This window comes from Colias philodice, chromosome 9 (genome assembly GCF_061535455.1).
Source record: "Colias philodice isolate Cphi_HAF_F1 chromosome 9, ilColPhil1 Martin Lab GWU primary, whole genome shotgun sequence".
In the NCBI taxonomy this organism is placed as follows: domain Eukaryota; kingdom Metazoa; phylum Arthropoda; class Insecta; order Lepidoptera; family Pieridae; genus Colias; species Colias philodice.
Window position 1 is genome coordinate 8,674,173 of NC_143094.1, and position 20,764 is coordinate 8,694,936.

General features: G+C 33.6%; 3 protein-coding genes across 5 annotated transcripts; 2 read left to right on the forward strand and 1 right to left on the reverse strand.

Annotated features, from left to right (window-relative positions):
• Positions 1 to 214: 214 nt before the first annotated feature.
• Positions 215 to 6,828, forward strand: LOC149485994 (protein phosphatase 1G). 2 transcript variants are annotated; one of them, XM_089699291.1, is made up of 10 exons: positions 215 to 438; positions 721 to 955; positions 1,041 to 1,132; positions 1,313 to 1,451; positions 1,539 to 1,729; positions 1,902 to 2,142; positions 2,595 to 2,810; positions 3,422 to 3,559; positions 4,531 to 4,940; positions 5,316 to 6,828. In XM_089699291.1, exons 1-10 carry the CDS (start codon positions 328 to 330, stop codon positions 5,553 to 5,555), a joined length of 2,013 nt encoding a protein of 670 aa, XP_089555417.1. In that variant the 5' UTR covers positions 215 to 327; the 3' UTR covers positions 5,556 to 6,828. The 2 variants fall into 2 exon arrangements, with proteins under 2 accessions (XP_089555417.1, XP_089555419.1); XM_089699293.1 differs by having other exon boundaries at positions 216 to 438; positions 1,328 to 1,451.
• A 181-nt stretch (positions 6,829 to 7,009) lies between these two features.
• On the reverse strand, positions 7,010 to 8,112 carry IFT20 (intraflagellar transport 20). The gene is made up of 3 exons (XM_089698732.1): positions 7,715 to 8,112; positions 7,452 to 7,606; positions 7,010 to 7,167 (listed from the first exon to the last, which is right to left on the reverse strand). The coding sequence occupies exons 1-3, from the start codon at positions 7,836 to 7,838 to the stop codon at positions 7,051 to 7,053; spliced, it is 396 nt and encodes a 131-aa protein (XP_089554858.1). The 5' UTR covers positions 7,839 to 8,112; the 3' UTR covers positions 7,010 to 7,050.
• Positions 8,113 to 10,199: 2,087 nt separating this feature from the next.
• On the forward strand, positions 10,200 to 20,735 carry LOC149485996 (spatacsin). Of its 2 annotated transcripts, none has more exons than XM_089698574.1 (15): positions 10,200 to 10,360; positions 10,521 to 10,712; positions 10,815 to 11,229; positions 11,349 to 13,222; positions 13,416 to 13,586; positions 13,830 to 14,021; positions 14,099 to 14,381; positions 14,467 to 15,399; positions 15,851 to 16,008; positions 16,157 to 16,318; positions 16,392 to 16,928; positions 17,620 to 17,817; positions 19,142 to 19,662; positions 19,915 to 20,061; positions 20,411 to 20,735. In XM_089698574.1, the coding sequence occupies exons 2-15, from the start codon at positions 10,536 to 10,538 to the stop codon at positions 20,481 to 20,483; spliced, it is 5,841 nt and encodes a 1,946-aa protein (XP_089554700.1). In that variant the 5' UTR covers positions 10,200 to 10,360; positions 10,521 to 10,535; the 3' UTR covers positions 20,484 to 20,735. The 2 variants fall into 2 exon arrangements, with proteins under 2 accessions (XP_089554700.1, XP_089554698.1); XM_089698572.1 differs by having other exon boundaries at positions 10,200 to 10,356.
• The last annotated feature ends 29 nt before the right edge of the window (positions 20,736 to 20,764 follow it).

Consider the following 20,764-nt stretch of genomic DNA (forward strand, 5'->3'; position numbering starts at 1 on the left):
ACACGCTCGTTTTTCAAGCAATTTGTCCTTTATTATGTTTGGCCATGGTCACCTCATTTTAATGATAAATTAATAATAATATTTATTTAATGTATATTGTATTTTCGCCTAGTTTTCATTACTTGTTTTCAACTTATTAAAATAAAAATATTTTTTACCTCTATAGCCTTAGCTTATCTGTCCATACATAAACATAGACTATAGATGAAAGAGGCTAATAACCAAAGATTATAGAGAATGAACTAAGCTTGCCGCCTGCGCGATTTACTCTCCAAGTTCGCGCGTTTATAATTTTTCATTCTAATTATATGTTTATATATCGAGAAAATGGGTGCTTATTTGTCAGAGCCTGTTACTGAAAAAATATCAAGTGATGAATCAAACAGCAATCTCGAATGCGGCGCGAGTTCCATGCAGGGGTGGCGTGTCAACCAAGAGGTAAGATTTCTTTCTGTAATTATTATAAACGTTTTCATGTTAATATTCCCATTATAGGAGTGTTAATGAACTATTAACATTTCTAGTATCATTTTTTTAAACTTTAAACTTAAAAATTGTATAGAAAATATATGTTCATTGTCAAGTCGATATTGTACCGTAACCACCACACATACCTAATATAAATAGTAATATTATAGTTGTACGTCGAAGTTTCGATTGTTTTTGATAGACTATAGAATTGGAAAACTTAATAATATATAAAAAAAATATATGTTTCAGGATGCACACAACACAATTTTGGACTTTGACTTGAATACATCATTATTTGCTGTTTATGATGGTCATGGAGGGGCTGAGGTGGCCACATACTGTTCTCAGAATTTACCTAATTATATAAAAAACACAGAAGCTTACAAGAATGGAGATCTGGTTAAAGCATTAACAGATGCATTCCTTGGATTCGATGCTACAATTGCATCTAAAGAGGTTATGGACATTTTAAAGGAATTAGCAGGTATTACAAACAAACATTGTTTTTGTGAACTTCATATTATGTTGGTATTGATTGTTTAGCTAACAAAAACTTGTAAATATGGCAGGTGAAATAAATCCTCCTGGTCCCAGTGATAATGAAGAATCTGAAGATGAAAGTATAAGTAATTTGTATAAAGAAGCACGCCTCCCACTTCAGGTAATCTTTCATTAATTTTAGAGGAGTGAAATATTGTATTTCATAAAGATTATATTTTAAATAAATTATACTAAATTTTTAAGTTTCATGCACTGTGGTTACAGTATATACTTCACTTTGATCGTGGTTGGTACTTTTCCATACTTTGTCCGAAAATTATAAATGTGTTCTTTCATACAGGAAATTCCTTTCCAGGAAGTATTGGCTAAATATGAAAATAAATTAAGTACATTACACCGTGCCAGACTTGGTGATACAAGTACTCCATTATCACCTTGCCTCAGAGCAAAGAAAAGCCTCGAGGAAGCTGGAGGTTCAGGTATATATACCTTTATAGTCAAAATTGATAAAAGCATTTATTAAAAAAGCAATGTGTCTAAAAAGCTTCAATAAATCTTTTAAATAGGTGCTGGTGCTTCAAGTTCCAGTTCAGGATCAAGTTTTGCCGCAGGATCAAGTACAGAACAACCAGTAATTGAAGCCTCATCAAGCAGCAATGGTTCGGCCAATACCCAAGAAAATGGTACCGGTAATGCAGATGATACTGGTGGAGTTTCATCCTCAAATTCAAATGATGACAAAGATAGAAATGGAGAGGTAATTGCCATGCTAAAACATAATATGTAGTTAATTAAATGTTTCTAATCATATTGCTCCAACTAGGATTCAATTATACAAACATCTCATTTACCTTACAATTGTTTGTCATAAATTAAAGTAATTATACTGTTATTCCATTTTATTTATTTTCATTATAATTAATGTACAGGTATCCACTAGTGAGCCTGATGAGAAGGCCAAAGAAAAAATCTCAATGGAAGTAGAAAAGACAGCACCAGACAGTTCAGCAGATAACTGTGGCCAACCAGAGCAAAGTGAAAATTGCAAGGAAAAAGCTGATACCAATGCACCATCTGAAGCTTGCAATGGTGAGGTCACAGAATCAAAACAAGGCGAGGAAGAGAATATAACATCGTCCAATGGCTGTAACACACCAGAAAATGCCAAAGGTAAGACCTCCATGCTATGGACTTTACAACAGTTTGGAGTTTATCAAATCTGATTGAAATAGGATCAAGAATTTAATTTCACAGTAAAATCTTTCCTTCTGCATTGCTAAATTTTGTTTAATGTTTCATTCTTCATTAGAAACATATTATGTGTAGTAATTTTTGATAGATAAAAACTAAATTTGTTTGCTATAAACGTTTTTGAAGTGAAACTTCTTTATCGACAAAAATTTAGTGTAACATTTTTGCGTTACGCCGTATGCGTGGCATTTTTGCGTTACGCCGTACACGTGACATTTTTGCGTTACGCCATACTCGTGACATTTTCAAGGTCATAAAGAAGTTTCACTTCTTACGTGTGTACTCTAGTACACGCATACATTTTTTTTTAATAAGGTAGTTCAAATTGCTATATTTTGAATAATGTTTGCTTATTTGTTTGCTTATTACAGACAAGTTCCCAGTATCAAGCACAGACAAAGCACTACCAGAGAGGCCCAAGAAAACCAAACTGAGGCGTGCAGCAGCAGCCGTCTATGAAACCTTGCTCCGACGGGCGTCACCTGATGATGATGACAGTGACTCCAATGATGAAACCTTTGAAGGTGGTGAAGTTGATTCCTCTGAGGAAGAAAACGTTAATGGTGTCGAGGAATCTTCCAATGATGGTAAATATGAATATCTGTAACAAATACAAAAAATACCCTTATATTTTTTTAGCAATATATATTTTTTGCTAAATATTATCAGCTACTAGCGGTCCGCCCCGGCTTCGCCCGTGGTACATATTTACGTTTTCTCTACATAAGAACCATCCTCGTACTTCAAGGAATATAATAAAAAAAGAATTATCGAAATCGGTTCAGCCGTTCTCAAGTTATGCGTTTACCAACACATTTTGGGATTCATTTTTATATTATAGATATTCTATTACTTACTTTTACATACAGCTTCACTAATCTCATTGAGTATCCTAATAATCCTGCCAATTTTTTCCTTCCTCCTTATATATTTGTGCAATTATTTTGTATTAATCTATCTCCATTGCAAAAAGTACTAGCAACAAACAACAACTTGATAGTAAGAAAATATTAATTATAAATTGTATTTCTCAATAATGTAAAAAAATTGTGTGGTTTTATGAAAACACGGTAAAAGTGAAACTTTCCGAACACTGCTTTATACCTACTCGGCAGCCGACCGTCACGCGACATGCGCTACACAGACCAAAAAGTTTGAGACGATGTAATAAAAGTTTCACTTTAAAATTTAATTATAGGTGAAGCTGAAGAAGAGGAAGATGAGGAAGAGGATTATGAAGCAGACTCCAGTGATGAGGAGTGTGAAGATGGCATGTCACTATCTGAGGAGCCAGGCAATGACAGTGGCTGTACCGCAGTGGTAGCTTTGTTGAAAGGTAATACTCCCTTCTTTAAATTCACGAATAGGAAATTAAAATGATTTTCTTTTGATATAAAAAAAAATTGGTTGTTTGTAAAGTAGGTTTACGATCGAGATGTTTACGTGATAACATAATGCAGTGGCAGCGTTCGAGATGAGACGGGAGATCGGTCCGTCTCTCTCTCGTTATACCTGCGATCGCGCTCGTGAGGTTTTGGTGTGACACAAGTTTCTGAACATGTCACCCGACTAAAACGATTTTAAAAACGTTATCACTAGACATCGGATTATATGCACTAACAAAATGCCAAAATATGCATGCAAATATGCACTAAAAAAGGCCGAAATATGCACTAAAAACGACTGATATGCCTAAAATATGCACAATACAAAATCAAAAAACCTTTATTATTTTTATATATTTAAATCAAAGATTGTACAAAAACAGTGAAATTTTCTTGAAATTAAGTATAGTATTTGTGCCAATATACAATTAAGCATTTTTACCAAATTTTCGAGCGCAAATTTGTGACGTTTATCACCCGCGAGCCCAGTGTTGCCACTTTAGACTTTTCCGGGCGAAATCTAGCCCTTTTTTGGAATTCAACCCGTGTTTTAAGTTTTTAGCCCAAAAGGGTAATCTAGCCCTATTTTGAATGGCTCATAATTTACTTAAAATGGAGCCCATTTTGTAATTTTTTGCCATTTTACCATGCCAAAATAGGGTTTTTTTACTCGCTGAGCGTTCTGATTGGCTAATAAAGGTTAGTCGACCAATCAAAACTCCCGCTACTTAACGAAATATGCACGATTGGGGAAAAAGGCTAAAATATGCACTAACGCCGTAATTGGAGAGTTTTATGCATTTGCATATGCAAATATGCAAATGCATATAATCCGATGTCTAGTTATCACGTTAAAAAGTACCATTAAACAAAGACACTCATTATAAGCTATTAATTTACAATGATGCTCATCTCTTTTCAGGTAATGAGCTCTATGTTGCAAACGCTGGTGATTCCAGATGTATCATCTGCAGAGAAGGAAAAGCTATTGACATGTCCATAGACCATAAACCGGAAGATGCACCAGAGCTTGAAAGAATAACCAAAGCCGGTGGGAAAGTGTCAAACGAGGGCCGTATTAACGGTGGACTTAACCTGTCCAGGGCTATCGGTGATCACTCCTACAAACAAAACAAGGACTTAGATGCTACTGAGCAAATGATAACCGCTCTACCGGACGTCAAAACATTAACTATAGAACCTGAGAAGGATCAATTTATGGTGCTCGCTTGTGATGGTATATGGAACTTTATGTCTAGTCAAGATGTGTGTGACTTCATCTTACCAAGATTGGCTGAGGGAAGGGAGAAGTTGTCTCAAATTTGTGAAGAGGTTTGTATTTAGTTGTATATGTAGTCTTTTGCTAATATGTTAGCGGTATAATAAAGTAAGACAACTTTAAATATGTTTTTCTCTCAGTTTTAATAATGTTCAATGTAGCAAACATTCTCTTTGTGTACAATATATATTTGACTAGCTTCCGCCCACGACTTTGTACGTGCATCCCCGTTTTTCCCCGTTCCCGCAAGACTTTCGGGAAATCTTTTCTTAGCGGATGCCTACGTCCTAACTTCTACCTGCATGCCAAATTTCAGCCCGATACGTCCAGTGGTTTGGGCTGTGCGTTGATAGATCACTATATCAGTCACCTTTGAGTTTTATATATATAGATTTTCTCTTTATTTATAACACATATTGTATTTGCAGATGTTTGATCATTGTTTAGCTCCAAGCACAATGGGTGATGGGACAGGCTGTGATAATATGACTGCTATTATTGTACGATTCAAAGACGGAGTCATTGTTGATGTTGGACAACACAAAAACAACACGGAAGCTCCAAAGAAGAGGGCTGCAGAAGAAGAACCCAGTGAAGATCAACAGGATTTAAAACGGCAAAAGGTTGAGGACCCCTTGTCCAGTTCAATAGTGACTTCAAGTGTTTAAACTAGCTTTTAAGGACAGTAATGACTATTGAAAGTTTGGTGGAATGGTGAGTTTGATAACTTAATATCTTAGGGTTTATACTGTATAATGGTTTTCTTTATTTAATTCAAATCACATTTAGTTTTTCTTTAAACATTACATTGCGATTCTGGAATTAGCCAACAAGATAATCATGTAATGTTTATAAGTATGGCTTTATTTCACATAAATATCAGAGAAAGAAAAATCATTGCATTTCAATATAACATGTAATAATAGATTTAGAAAAACAATACTTGAAATATTTGTGTACCTGCTATTTTTTTAAGTTTGTTACAAACGTATTCTATCTTGAATTTTTCAATGCATTTCTTAATAATACAGTTTTCTCCCTATTTAGTGTATTTCTTAACATTGTCTTATATAATGTATGTATACGATTCTAGAATGTTCATATTATTTTCTCCTTATCGTCATCCCCAAGAAATAAAATGGGGTTCTTAATCAAATGTGAATCACATGATCATTGTGTTTCAATTACAGTAGATTTTTGGAAAACGATTAAGACATTTATAATTTATTATAGAACTGACTTGATGATAATAGTATAGTGTGTAAGTAGTTAATGTAAGCTGAGTAAGTATTTGATTCCAACTTCACTTTTTATGGAAGAAGTTTTTTTTTCATATTATGTAAGGATGACACACAGTGTTTGTCTTATTTTCTTACATGGGTCATTTATATTGACTTTTTGGTTTAACGATTTAAATCTTTGTATTCCTCAAGTTTAAAGTTAATTGAGAAACTTATAAAACAATTTATTACTTACTGCTTATTAGTTTTTTTTTTCATACATTGCATCTGTTCAAATAATATTGTAAGTAACAAATCAGAGGGTGGTAAGATAGTTATTCATCATAATATGGAAGGTAATTTATTTTAAAAAACTATTGCTTTACCATTCATATGGCACTGTTAAAAATACAATCAAAATGTTTTTAATTTTTTTTTCTATCATGTGATGTAAAATGTTGATAAATCTTATTTGACATTGGCATGTTCCTATACGAAATTAATGTGATTATAATAATATGAGATGTGCATACTAAAATGCATTACTCAACATGTTACTCCATATTAAATATGTGTGGTTTATATTTTCGTTATTAGCAATACTCTTGACAAATATGTATCAATGACTATAATTTAGAAACTTGATCCCAATTACTTATAAAATTTATTTCATTTCATGTGTGTATCATTGAAAAAATATACATTTTTACAGACTGCATAATTTGTGTATTATTCATTACTTCTACGATACCACTGTCCCTACATTTGAATTTTTAATATGAATATATTATTATGGCAAGAAAGGTAACTATCTGATTTATTTTGAATATTGATTTGAAATTAATCAATAATAATAAGATGTGATATTTTGTGTATTAGCGTGTATTAAAAATAAGTAACATTTCGCTATGTATAATTTTCTTGAATATTCTTATTTTATACATTATCTCAATTGCGTGAGATATTCAATTGTCTCGGTTTGCGTAGCTTCGAGTATTTGTAGGGAATCATATTCATTGTCCAACTGCTCCAATACTGTTGTTTTATAATTTATATCTGCCTGTAAAATAATGAAATGTTATAATAATACCACTTAATACTACTTAATAATTTTAAAACTAATTAGGTTAGTTATGCTACAAACCCAAAAAATTCTTATTCCGAATTCTCGGCATATTATGTATGCCTCGTCTTACGCCTCGTGCTTTATTTGCAGCAACATATTATATAAGGTACATATAAATGCTTGAGTTTACGTTTTAGTCATCTAATGTATACCTTACCCACCTTATAATACTCTACAGAGACAGATATGGGAAAGGTTACGTGGACATGCATTTTTACCTGTAATTTAGCTTGTTCGCTTTCCCTTTCCTTTGTAACAGATTTGAGTAGATTTATTGAACCAATAGCCGCAATTTTTTGTTTCTCTACATTTTCTCCTAAAACTCTCATTGTTTCAAAGAGAGAATTAATGATTTTACTGAAATCTTGAACTTCTGAAAAATTATACAAATGTATAATCGTAAGTTTTTGCACAACTAAGGCTTAATTTTGTTGAGCAGAAGCTTGACCTAGAACATTTTTCTATTAGGAAGCCTACTTACTGGTTTCATAAACTTTACAGTTTGTTTTTAGATCTTCAGTATCCTTTCGAACCGTGTTATCTAGGATTCTGATTTTATTGATATCATCGTAAAATAAATGAGCTTTTTCTAATTCATCAGCCATTCTGAATGTTTTAAATACAATCCCAATAAAACGAAAAACTTATGTTTATGTCGCTACTTGCAAAATGCTTATCCAATATTTATAATGTGTTGCTTAGCAACAGCTGTTAGGAAATATGGAAATATCGATTTTATGGAAACTTTATCAGATTGTCCATTCCAGACTTCTAAGGAGCCAATTGCATAATTATCTATATCCACGCTAGCTATATTTAGGTATATACACTTGAAAAGAAATCATTCAAATCTAGAGTAGCCCTGTATCGAGCGTATAAAATTATAGACTAGAGTAGATAATTTTTGAAACAAAAAAAAATCGCAGTCGGATGAAACCCATTAGAAAAGGAGGGGAATATGATAAAAATTTAAGGAAAAATAAATTACGGTCAATCCGAGTTCGGGAAGCGGGAGGGGGGAGCTTTTAAGAGAGAAAAATGGTTTCTCTCGATTTCCGACAAAACTACAAGTCCTATAGAAAAAAGTTCAATGGCAAAGTTGTAGGTAATTAAAAGTTCTACAACTTTTGTATTCACAATTTTTTCACATAACCTAAAAATTTAGGTGAAAAATTCAAAAAACCAAGTTTTTGGTCTTTTATTTCTATCTACTTCAAAATTTATTTTTTTTCTACGAAATTTGGTGGAAACTTACTTTATTATGTCCCAAATACACTGTAATTTATTTGATTGAAAATATTTATTTTTTCGCCTTATTTTGAATGAATACCAAAAAAACAACCTAATTTTCAATCGAAAAGTCACCCGTCAAAATATCAGCTTTTTTCAAAAACTTGGGGTGCCTTTTATTCATTGAAATCTCTACTTTCATATGGTGTAAAAAAAATAAACACCACCATAGTAAATGTTCTCAGGAAGTGCATACAAACAGTCTGAAAATTAGCTTTTACCTATTCAGGCACACTTCTCGAACTACCTGAAATGTTTTTATCGACATCATTTTGCTTTTGAATATGCTGTAAAATATTAAACATAGAACAGATAATTATTTTTCTTTTGAAATATTACCGAAAAGCCGATACAAGAGAAGATATAGAGTTCAAGAAGTGTGCCTGAATAGGTAAAAGCTAATTTTCAGACTGTTTGTATGCACTTCCTGAGAACATTTACTATGGTGGTGTTTATTTTTTTTACACCATATGAAAGTAGAGATTTCAATGAATAAAAGGCACCCCAAGTTTTTGAAAAAAGCTGATATTTTGACGGGTGACTTTTCGATTGAAAATTAGGTTGTTTTTTTGGTATTCATTCAAAATAAGGCGAAAAAATAAATATTTTCAATCAAATAAATTACAGTGTATTTGGGACATAATAAAGTAAGTTTCCACCAAATTTCGTAGAAAAAAAATAAATTTTGAAGTAGATAGAAATAAAAGACCAAAAACTTGGTTTTTTGAATTTTTCACCTAAATTTTTAGGTTATGTGAAAAAATTGTGAATACAAAAGTTGTAGAACTTTTAATTACCTACAACTTTGCCATTGAACTTTTTTCTATAGGACTTGTAGTTTTGTCGGAAATCGAGAGAAACCATTTTTTTCTCTTAAAAGCTCCCCCCTCCCGCTTCCCGAACTCGGATTGACCGTAATTTATTTTTCCTTAAATTTTTATCATATTCCCCTCCTTTTCTAATGGGTTTCATCCGACTGCGATTTTTTTTATCTTTTCATTATTTTCAAAGGCTTCTACCCCAGTCTATTATTCTTAGCTGCTGAAAAATATTCGCATTCCGAATGCAACTGTTTAATTTTAATTAGCTGTAGAATTGTTTGCTGTTGGTCTATATTGGATGGGAAATATTCCAATTTAATCAGTAGATAAATTAGGAAATTGTGGAATCAAACGAATAAAATAAACTGGCTATTTAAAAAATATTATACTACTGCAACTGCGACAAACTCGAGAGTAATTCTTTTAGTGGTTTTCGCGTGAACGTTTTACAAACTCAGGTTTATAATATTTTGTAGAAGGTAAGTAGGATCATAATATTATGATCCTTCTATCTTACCCATATATAGATAAGGCAAAGTAGGATGTTATTTTTAATAGATTGAACCCAAAACAGGTACTCCATATCATATTTTTACTGGACGTTAATCACATTCAAGTAACGAAGGCAGTAACTATATTTTGTTGTGGTTATAACACAACACGACGTCTTTTTTGTCGTTCGTTTTTTATTTACGAAGAAATTCCTCAGTCGATATTCTAAATCACTTTGAAATTCAAATTACTGTTCTTGCCATATATAAAAAAATGTTTTCATATTTCAATCTTACTTCCGGTGTTTGTTTCACATATTTTGACATAAGTTTTGACAGCATCTTGTCATTACAGCGGACAGCCTGTTTTGTCAATATTGAATGTTGACAAATTGTCAAGTTCAGTTTACAAAAATAGTAAAATAGAAAATATATACCTACGCCTCGATTTTACGTTTAACTTTCGTAGTGTTGCAAAAATAAGACCGTATTTTATAGAATACCATGTAATTTTCCTTGAAGTAAGTAATAACATTATATCCCTTAGAGTTATTTACCTACTAGCAAAGAAGAAAGTCATGTTTTTGTTTTTGTGAATTGAGAATACATATTCATAATTTACTATAATTTGATGAATTCTATGTTTGTTGGTTGTTATCACATATCACATATTTCACATATTTAGATATAAAGCAAAATAATGGAAGGTCTAACACAAAATGAAAAGATTATATGGAACTCTTGGGAACAAAAGGCCACAAGAGATGTTGTTCGCGAAGCAGCTGCAAAGGGGACTCATATAGGCTTGGCCGTAAAATATTTAATGCACAAGAATGCTTGGAGCGAGTCAATAGCTAACGATTGGTTTATAGCAGAGGTATGGTTTTGTTATTGTTTTAAATTGTTTAATCACAACTTTGTAATCTAATGATTCATATTATTATTCTTGGTTCATTTTAAATATTTCCCATAACAACAGGTTAAAGCATGGACAGTCCAATTGTTGTTACGGAAGCAAATCCATAAAGTGCTTCATATTCTTAACAAAGTTGAGATAAATCCTGAAGATCATCTAATGACCCTCGCACAGGCAGCAACACAAATTGAATACAGGGATTTCCTAGTTGAAAACTTGCAAAAAATCTCCAAAGATATGAAAGCTGAAAACATTGAACGCTGGGAAAACTTTCTAAGACATTGGAATCTACTTAGATATCTGGAGAAATCATTTGAAGTTGATGGCACATTTAAACAGAACAAAGTATTTGGTAGTTGCTCTGATAGGGTCTTTGTTAATGAGAGTGAAATAAAAGCGTTGACAATTGAAAAAATTGAAAAGTATCCTAGTGAGTGGAAAAGCAAAATTGCTACAAGTCTCTTCTTTGAAAAATTTGGTATGTATTTGTTTATAAAATATTTATTAATTATTTTAATTAGATTCATAAAATTTCCTACAGAGAGTGGGATTGAAAACTACTTAAAATTAATACTCATACAAAACTTTCTCTTTCAGAATTTTCTCTCTTAGAATTTACATCACCCACTCATGCCTGGGTTTATTTAGTGGAAAATAATAAAGCAATGATACTGGTGCGTTGGATTAATGTTCAGCTCTCAGAAGTAGTCAGAGATATGAATGCTAGATATAATTTCTTTAATAATGAGAACTTTATGAGGAAACTTCTAAATATAGATACCAAAGGCTTTGAAATTAAACTTTTAGACAAATTGGATCAAATATTTCGTACATGGCCTATAACAGATGATATGATACAATTTGTCACAAAAAGCAATAGTTTTCCTTACACTAAAATGTGCGTATATGATACATTGTCTTCTTATGGGATCGTTATTGAAGATGAACGAAAAAACCTATTTCAAATTATTGAGAGATTATCACGGACACAAAACTTAAAAATGATTGATGATGTATTGGCCGAATCTTGTGCGACTTTGTCGATCCAAGATTTTTATTTGGAGCTTGCAAAATATTTTGTAAAAAATAAACTTTACAAGGCTCTTACAATTTGCATTGATAGTCACATGCTGAACATAGATTTATCAAATGTAGATGTGGAAGCGAAAGATTGTATTGAACTCTGGTTATTATTTAAAAGCATAGAACAGACATCTGATAGACAAAGTCATGTTGTCCCTGTGTATAAAACTTGTCAACAAATTGCTAAAAATGATATTGATAATTATATATCTGCTAATCCGCAGTTATTCATTGGTATGATTTTATTGGAAGACTCTGCAAATTTGTTTGATATATTTTTGAAAGAAGATTACTTGGAGTTCAAAGATTTTAAACTTCCCAATAAAGGGTACAGAAAAAAACTTCCACACATGTATAATGTTTATAATAAATATTGTGATTCAAGTAATACATATGAGTGTAGAGATGTTAATGTGTATCAATTGCTCTCTGGCTACCGCGGTCTAGACATTTCGAAGATATTTGAGTTTCAATTGATGAATTTAAACATAAATCACATAGCTACTGATAAATCTGATAGACGTAGTTTGGGTAGTCTATTGTCCCATGATGTAGATATAAGTGAGCTGAAATCTTTGTCACATCGTTCAATTGATATGCCCGATTTTGCTAATGAAAAGCTCATGAAAAAATATGGATATGATGCAAAATTGAATCACATGTATTATTTAAAGCAATATCGTCCCTGTAACGCAAGTCAGGCGTTTGTCTCCCAACAATATTTAACACATAATCGTCTTCAGGATAAGAACATAAAGAGTGCTTGTTGCGAAGCGCATGCTCTGGCCCTACAAAACTGTTTTGATTCAGCAATGACAGCATGTGCTATATCTTTCGTAGCCATGATCGGCTGTAATCCAACAAGATGTAGAGTCCATATTTCAGCTGCAAATATGATAAGAGAATATCTTGTTTCTCACAAAAAACTTACCGAATTAGAAGCTAATAAGCAAGTCGGCGATTTCATGGCAAAGTTGATTCAGAGCCATGACGATACTGCTAAAACAATACTGAAATATTTGGAGGAAATAACACTTATTAAAACGAGGGAGTTGAAGCAATCCACAGGACGACATGACATGTCAGTGGTACTCTTTGAGTCACAAATCATGGTGAAGTTTGCAGTGTTACATAATTTACCATTACCGGAAATGCAATTACGTGAATTTATAAAAGAAAATTCTTGGTTTAACTTTTTGCTTTTCGGCGATGTATTTAGATATCCACTTAACCAAATGCTACAACTATCGCAAGAGTTCGAGAAGAAATCATACGCTGAACATTTGAAGCATATAATGTTGCATAAAACTGTGGAAGAGGAGAAGGAATACAAGTATGTTCCAAGCAACGGACAAAGACGATTAATGAGAATGAATTCTGTTGATTGTGTAAGTATTTGATTCGCTTAGAGAAATCGTATTGTATTAATATTTACAATATTTTGTCACGAGTTTAGTTGTGTACTCTGTTATAGCCTGTCTGTTTTTTTTTTTCATTCAAATATTAGGCTAAAGATTCTTGTTTTTCCATTTGTCTTTTGAGCAATATACATATATTCAAAAATATAAAATGAATTTCTAGAGTCCTACCCAAAGCATGGTATTCGAGTTCCCATCGGATTCCTTCATGGGGCGAGAGCTATGGGAGGTGGCCGCGGCATGTCACGGGCCGGAGGATCCGCCGGCTGCTTTGTTAAGAGCTGCTGATTTGTATAGAGAGCCCCTGTTGGTACTCATCGCTAGCTGTTATGAGGTGAGTTCGGTATAAAGTGTCATGGAAATATGGTAATAAAAAAAATCAATATACCAGTTTAAAATAAACACATATTTAAGTGCTAAATAGCGGCTTAAATCGCTACTATTTCTGAGACAGAAATTTGCAAATACAGAATTTATCTTTTTAGTTTTTTTGGTCCAATTCAAGATTTATGCTGACATAAAAAATCAAGACCGAATATTTTTAGGTATTTTTATTTTACGTTGATAAATCTTACAGCCAAATGCAGTTGATGTTCTATGGGCGCATTGGATTCTTGCATCCATAGAATTAACTACGTGCAATCGTCAAGAACTGCAATCTGAAATAACTGGAAAGCCTCCAGCTCAAATGTTTCTGAGACTCGCTAAAGTCTGTCTTATTGAAGGATACATTACCACTCTGTACGAATCTACGCTCATATTCATGACGGTATGATTAATCCTATTATTTAATGATTTGTTATTATTTTATCGTCACAGTGTCATAAATAATAACTTTCTTTGCAGGATAACTTACTGGCTTTATTGGCGTTATTTCTATATCGATGCATTAGATTGAGAATTTTTGATAATGATACAAACAAGTATTTAAATAGTTTCCTACAGCAATGTCAAAGGAAATACAGTTCAGATACCAATGGTTCGCCGTGGGATCTGTCAACCAAATCGTTACAAAAGATATCTGTTGAGCTAGTAAAGACCGCCCTTAGCAACAACTTTGATAGTGCTTTTCATCAAAAGGAATTTTTGAAATGTTTAGCCGAGACTGAGTTCGGCAAATCATTTATAGGTAGGTATTGTGAAAAATTGTTATATTTTATTGTTAGTTTTTATGTTGCGTATTGAAGTTTATAATCGTTTTATTATAATTTTAGGCCCATGTCCTAATTTTTCGAACATGTATGAAATTATGAAAATATCTATGGAAACATCTAACATAATAAACATATCTAAAATGATAGAAGACGAATCCGACAAATATATGTCTGAATGTATTGATATGTACAAAAATAATTGTAACTACGATGTAGCGTTCAAAATAGCGAAATTAGCTGGTTTACCTATAGACGACATAGTTATCACAGAATGGCGTCGAAAGACCTCCGAATTCCTAGATGATGTAGACAGAGAAAGTCCTTTAAGTGATGAGGACCTGGTAAAATTTATTGCTGAATGCAGCGGTGTTCTCAAAGAGTCAGGCGTAACTTGTAAACAAGCTACTGAATTCCTCAATAACCTTGTCTATAACATATCAGAGGTAAAGCAAAAGTTTTATGCGCACAGAATTGTGATGAGTTGGTTTGATGAAAACCACGAATACGGTGGTGATAGAGAGCGCACCGAGCATGGAATGTGGGAGGCATATTTTAAATGCGAAAATCAAGACCAAATATTCTTAGACAACTATGAAAGTACTCTGCATTTTGCCTTAAGCTTACAAAAGAATGCAATCGAATCTCATAAGTTTGGAGTAGTGACTTCTGAACAACCATTTTCATTGACGCTACATGAAATTGAAGTGGAATCAGACGTGGGCAATATTGAAAAGGTTGTAAATTTAGACGACGAAGAAATTGATATTTGGCGAAAAACTATTAACAAGCTATTGGAAATGAGACTCATTGTGGAGGCTTTTCGTTTATCAAAATTATTCAAGATATCTGATGAATATTTGTGTAGAACTGCCTGTCCAGTGCAAATAATGAGAACATGTCTCAAATTAGCGGAAGGGACGTGCTCGCCGTATGAGTTGCCACAAGAGCTACGTTTGATTATTTCGTCGCCAACATTACAAAACAAATTGTCACGTAAGTATAACCGATTCACCAGTTTATTTTCATTTCGAAGTCAATTAAATCTAAATAAAGACTAATATTCAATACTGTACCATGTTAGTACTGTTTTATAATTATGTATTATTAACTGTAATTTAATACCATATCAGTTTGTATGTGCCATTAAATAAACGTTTTTTCTTTCTTTCTTTCTTTCAATATCATAAATTATCTTCGACAAACTGATTCAGTTCTATAATAGTCAGATAATCTCGGCAGAAACATGTGTGCAAACAGATATATTAAATATTTACATAGCATGAGTAATGAGTGCAGAATACATAAAACGAGTGACGAATACGTTATTATTGACAATAACATATGCGTACCGCGACTTGCACTTTACATAATTATCATTATATTCTGATATTTCTTTCCATACTTATCCAAATACTAAAAAGATGAACATGACTTTTTTTTCTAGTATCTGAAACGTCAGACGCAAGTTTCGAAGAGCTAGTAGTAATACAAGAGAGACAAGATGGCGACGGTGTGCCGCAATTTGCTGTGCGACAAGAGGCGGATCGGTTGTCAGCTTTAGATGCTCTGGCTGTTAGAAGCGGTCTCGCTGTTGTAAAGCAGGTTCGTCTCTTTGTAGAAATCTGTGTTATCCGTACATTATTGAAAAAAAAATTGTATATGGCTCTTCTTTGGTGTTCCAACTTCCAACCTTTACTTATGAACACAGCAATTTGATTGCAATTTTCAAATCCCCAAATAATTATTTCAGGTTGCAAATTACTTCAGAATAGCTCTGCAAATTGGCTGGGATTATATATCGGTATTGAAATATCAGAATCGTGCGCTAGATTTTATAAGCTTGGTTAGTGGAAAATCTCGAATGACTTTGGCCAATCTTGTATTTAGGACGTTCAATGTGCCCACGAAACAGGTACTATTATCGTATTTCATATTTCATTTTTAAGTCATATTTGCTTCGTATTAAAATGGCTTTATCTCTTCAGATTGCTGATTATTTATGCAGAGAAATGGTATCAGCTATTATATCGCCACATTTGGTCAAAACATCCACATTTCGTCAAAAGGAACATTTCCAATATACACTGTGGGGTTATGTTCTCGATTCAGACATCGAAATGTTCCTAAATATGCGACCTGACGCTTGCAGTCACATTGGAAGGCTTATTTTAGATCATTTAATAGCTTTTCAAAAAATGTACAAAGCCAGCAATTCTATAAAAATTCCTGAGAACGTTTTTGATGATAGTTGCCTCGACGTAGAAACTTTGATCGATGAAGAGTATCAAAATCTAGATGGTGACGAAATTGAATCCATATTAACCGAGGAAGGAACATTGATGTCGGCTGAAACTGAGTCCATGTTTTCGGTATCAACTGTCTATACAGCAGGAAATAAGATGACGAAAGATTCTAGAAGGAATCTATTTGATGTGATATCTAAAAGCAACGTCCACATTCGCTACGAAGTCAAATCGAGCATAAGAAAAATTACCAAAGGAGCTAAATTGTCATCAAAACAGGTAAGTCACTCTCCTAGTTTAAAAGTTCGTTACACGTGAATCATTGTGGCATATTTTACATGTACACATAATACAAACTTCGTCATAAGATTTTGATCAAATTGATAAAAATGGTACACAAATGTACACTTTGTCATTTACAACTTTAAAACTTATTAGCATGCCATACTTCGCGCACTCTCGAAAAAATGTATGAATGAAGCGCTTGGATGTGTGCGTTATTAGTTTTTAGACGCCGACAGCCATAGCCCATAAGTCATAATCGCGGAAAGGATATCATGCTTGTGTGTGTTCATAAGACGTGCTCGGGCTGGCGCCATTTCGTTTAATACGTAGTACTTTTGGGAATACATATTTGCAAACATTCATTCATTTTTTGTTTTCATTCACTGCGCACCGCGAGCAAGTGCACAGGAGGAAATCGATCGCGGGTGCGGGGATATTCAACGGGATTATTATACAATGCCTTGAGATTTTGTTAAATTTAAAGAAATAAATGTTGAAGTAAATATATACGTGCAGATATTACAATGTCAATTACGTATAATAATTAAGCGAGTTTTTATTATTTTTTTTTGCTTTGACAAAATTTTACTTAAGTTTCATGAATACAGCCGGTATCCGCAGTCCACTTCCAACTTAATCAATAGGTTTCATAAACGAGACAATAATATCGATTTCCTCGGTCCAGGTGAACACGATATCCATAGAGCTGCTCGTACTAGCGCACGAGTGTTTCTCGTGCGCGTGCGACACGGAGGGCGTGGCGGTGGCGCTGCGGTCGGCGCAGGCGCTCGCCGGCCGCCTGCTCGCCGCGCGCTCGTGGCGCCTCATGGTGCGCCTGCTCACCGGCCTCGCGCGGTACACTGAGTGCGCGTACATACTGCAGGTGATTTTTAGTTTATTTATTTATTTATTTATTTACGGTTTATGCCAAACCATACACATATCAAACTTAATTCTAAACTTATCACTATGTCCTTAGTTCTAGGTACCTCTTACATTCTTCACCTATCATTCCCATCCCTGACACAAACAAATCATATACTGGTGCAGAATTGAGGATTGAGTTCAGCAGTGAAAGCATGCGAGGCACCGGAGACTGCTGGCGTTGAACCGTGCGTGTGCGCCAAGCAGCTAACAATGTTTACATAAAGCGTTGTTCTAGTTCTTTTTATATATATTTTAGGTAATGGCACTGAGTGCGCGTACATACTGCAGGTGCTTTAATCTATGACATTTTTACACTTCCACAGTCGCGTACGCCGCGCAGCTACCCGACTAAATACGCCCAAATGCGAAGGCGCTCTTGTACTATATTTTTTCGTTTCTATTTGTTTTGGTAGGTAATGCAAGAAGTGAAAATTCGATTTTTTTATAACATACTAGCGACCCGCCCCGGCTTCGCACGGGTGCAATGCTGATACTAAATACACTACAGAAAAACTGTGAACGTTGTACATATATAAAAACATAGCGGCCCGGCCGGCCGGTACCGCCGCAAACGCTACGTCCCGCAATTTTTAAATCTGTAATATCTTCGAAAATATTCACTTAAATCATACGGTGTAAAGTGCCATATAAATCTATATTAAATGAACAATGTATTCAAGGTATTTAATTGGTTTAGGATTAATGCTGTATTGGTGAAAATCGCTTCGAAAATTAGCTATTATTTGTCGTAAAAAGTAAATGACAAAAAAATGTTATTGTGGGTTATCCATAAGAGATAGACATATACCATCGCGGACTTTTCTGTAGACCTTTTCAATGTGTATAATATTTAGTACATTATTTTGATAAAACTCGTAGGGTTCAGCCTGCGTTTGCAATATAAGCGGAAACAATGTAATTTTTTACGACATCACATTAGAAACCTCAAAAATAACAGTACTTCTCCACTATTTAATGGATGTTATTATACATATAAACCTTCCTCTTGAATCACTCTATCTATTAAAAAAAACCGCATCAAAATCCGTTGCGTAGTTTCAAAGATTTAAGCGTACAAAGGGACATAGGGACATAGGGACAGGGAAAGCGACTTTGTTTTATACTATGTAGTGATTTCAGACATGGCTATTTTTATTTTGAGCAGAGGTGAGTGTGTTATATAAAACATATTTAGCAATAATTAAGTAGCTGGTAACAGAAAATAAGAAAGGGTAGTGTTTTAATAAGTAATTAATGTGCAATAAAATTGTTTCTTCCAGGCTCTACGCGAAAACCACCAATTCGAATATCTCCTCGGACAATTCGATTACATGCTCGGTCAGAAGCAAGATAAAATCGCCGAATTCAAGCATGGCCTCCTCGATTTCCTCAAAACCCACTGTCCTGGGGACACGGATACGTACATCATGGTGGCGTTACATTTCAACATGTACGCAGAAGCGGCTAATGTTAAGCGGAAGCAGGCGTTGGATTTGATCGATGATTTGGAGAAGATGGCCACGGACGCTTCAAAGGCATCGTCCAAGAAGTCAGCACAGCCGGTTTGGCCGCAAATACACGATAATGTTCCTACGAAGACACTCTTAGAGACGGCGTTAAACCATTGCAGTGATGCGGCAGAATTATACCTACAAGGGGGGTGTACGGGTAGTGCGGGGGAGATGGCAACACTGGCTCAAAAAATTGCTTTGCAAATCTCGCTCATGAACGCCTCACCTACTCGACTCATTTTGAAGAGAACAAATGAACAGATGTACACGTTGGTCAGCGAATATTTGAGGTCAGTTTATGTCCTTATACATAATTATATCGATAAGGGTTGGATTGGAAATTTTGCAATTGCAATTTTATTTTAAATATTATATTGTTATTTATAGTAAAATGTTACAAATAACACTTCCTTGCGCATTATTGAAATTTTAGTAACAATTAAAATTATGAAAAATCAACAAGCTTTTAATATGAATTAAACTACTATTAACTCCATTTTGATTTTTTTAACGTTATTTTAATTTTTGAACTTGTTTTCCAGTTTTATGGAAGGTCTAGTGCTACTAGCGGGTAGTGGAGGGGAGACGTGGCGCGAATTGGCCTATAGGAGAACATTAGGCAACGATCAGGCGTATTTGAGAGATATGGCGGCCTATCGACCTGATGTGGCTCATGATTTTGTTAATAGGTAAGTTATTATTTAATAAATAAAATATTAAAAAAATTATATAGGCTTTTTTAAATTAGGTTGAAGGTTTTTCATTATTTCGAAGAAGTGTTGAGTACCAAAGAAGCATAAACAGATACATAGTCTATTTGAGTCTTTTTCTGCTTTTACATTTCTATTATTTATTCAGAATTGTTACAATAATTGTAAAAATGAAATTAAACTTTTATATTATTGTTATAATAATTATAATTTATTTTTTATTACGTTTATTCATATAAGGTGTATCTGTTCTTGTCTCGTTGTGTCTTGAAGTGATTGTTTATGGTCATTTTTAATTCTTAATTAATATTTTTGTCTGTTTGTTCAGGTATAAAACGGAAACGAAGAAGACTCCTGTATCGCAAGCAGCTATGACGGAACTACGGAGTCTGCTCAGATGATATTTACTAAAAACTCGATAGATCATCGATCTCATTGTAATTCTCATACCATTTACGCATATATCGTTGTTATTTTATTTAATATTAATTATTATTATGTATTAATGCCAAAAATTATTGGAAATGTAAATCGCTTTTTTGCAATATGGTAAGTACTGTGATATGATTATGAATCGACTGATAAAGACAAATATTTTTATAGATTTATGGATTGTATGTATTAAGGAAATTTTAATAAACTATATCATGATACATATGAACACTTGATTTATGACACCAAG

Bases quoted from the DNA above. Each gene is read 5' to 3' on its own strand.
- LOC149485996 (XM_089698574.1), top strand. From the start codon at position 10,536: ATGGAAGGTCTAACACAAAATGAAAAGATTATATGGAACTCTTGGGAA. The intron at 13,223-13,415 runs GTAAGTATTTGA...ATGAATTTCTAG, and splicing joins GAATGAATTCTGTTGATTGT to AGTCCTACCCAAAGCATGGT. The intron at 16,009-16,156 runs GTTCGTCTCTTT...TAATTATTTCAG, and splicing joins GTCTCGCTGTTGTAAAGCAG to GTTGCAAATTACTTCAGAAT.
- IFT20 (XM_089698732.1), bottom strand. From the start codon at position 7,838: ATGGCTGATGAATTAGAAAAAGCTCATTTATTTTACGATGATATCAAT. The intron at 7,607-7,714 runs GTAAGTAGGCTT...ATAATTTTTCAG, and splicing joins CTGTAAAGTTTATGAAACCA to AAGTTCAAGATTTCAGTAAA. The intron at 7,168-7,451 runs GTAAAAATGCAT...ATTATTTTACAG, and splicing joins GCGAACAAGCTAAATTACAG to GCAGATATAAATTATAAAAC.
- LOC149485994 (XM_089699291.1), top strand. From the start codon at position 328: ATGGGTGCTTATTTGTCAGAGCCTGTTACTGAAAAAATATCAAGTGAT. The intron at 956-1,040 runs GTATTACAAACA...TAAATATGGCAG, and splicing joins CATTTTAAAGGAATTAGCAG to GTGAAATAAATCCTCCTGGT. The intron at 1,452-1,538 runs GTATATATACCT...TCTTTTAAATAG, and splicing joins CGAGGAAGCTGGAGGTTCAG to GTGCTGGTGCTTCAAGTTCC.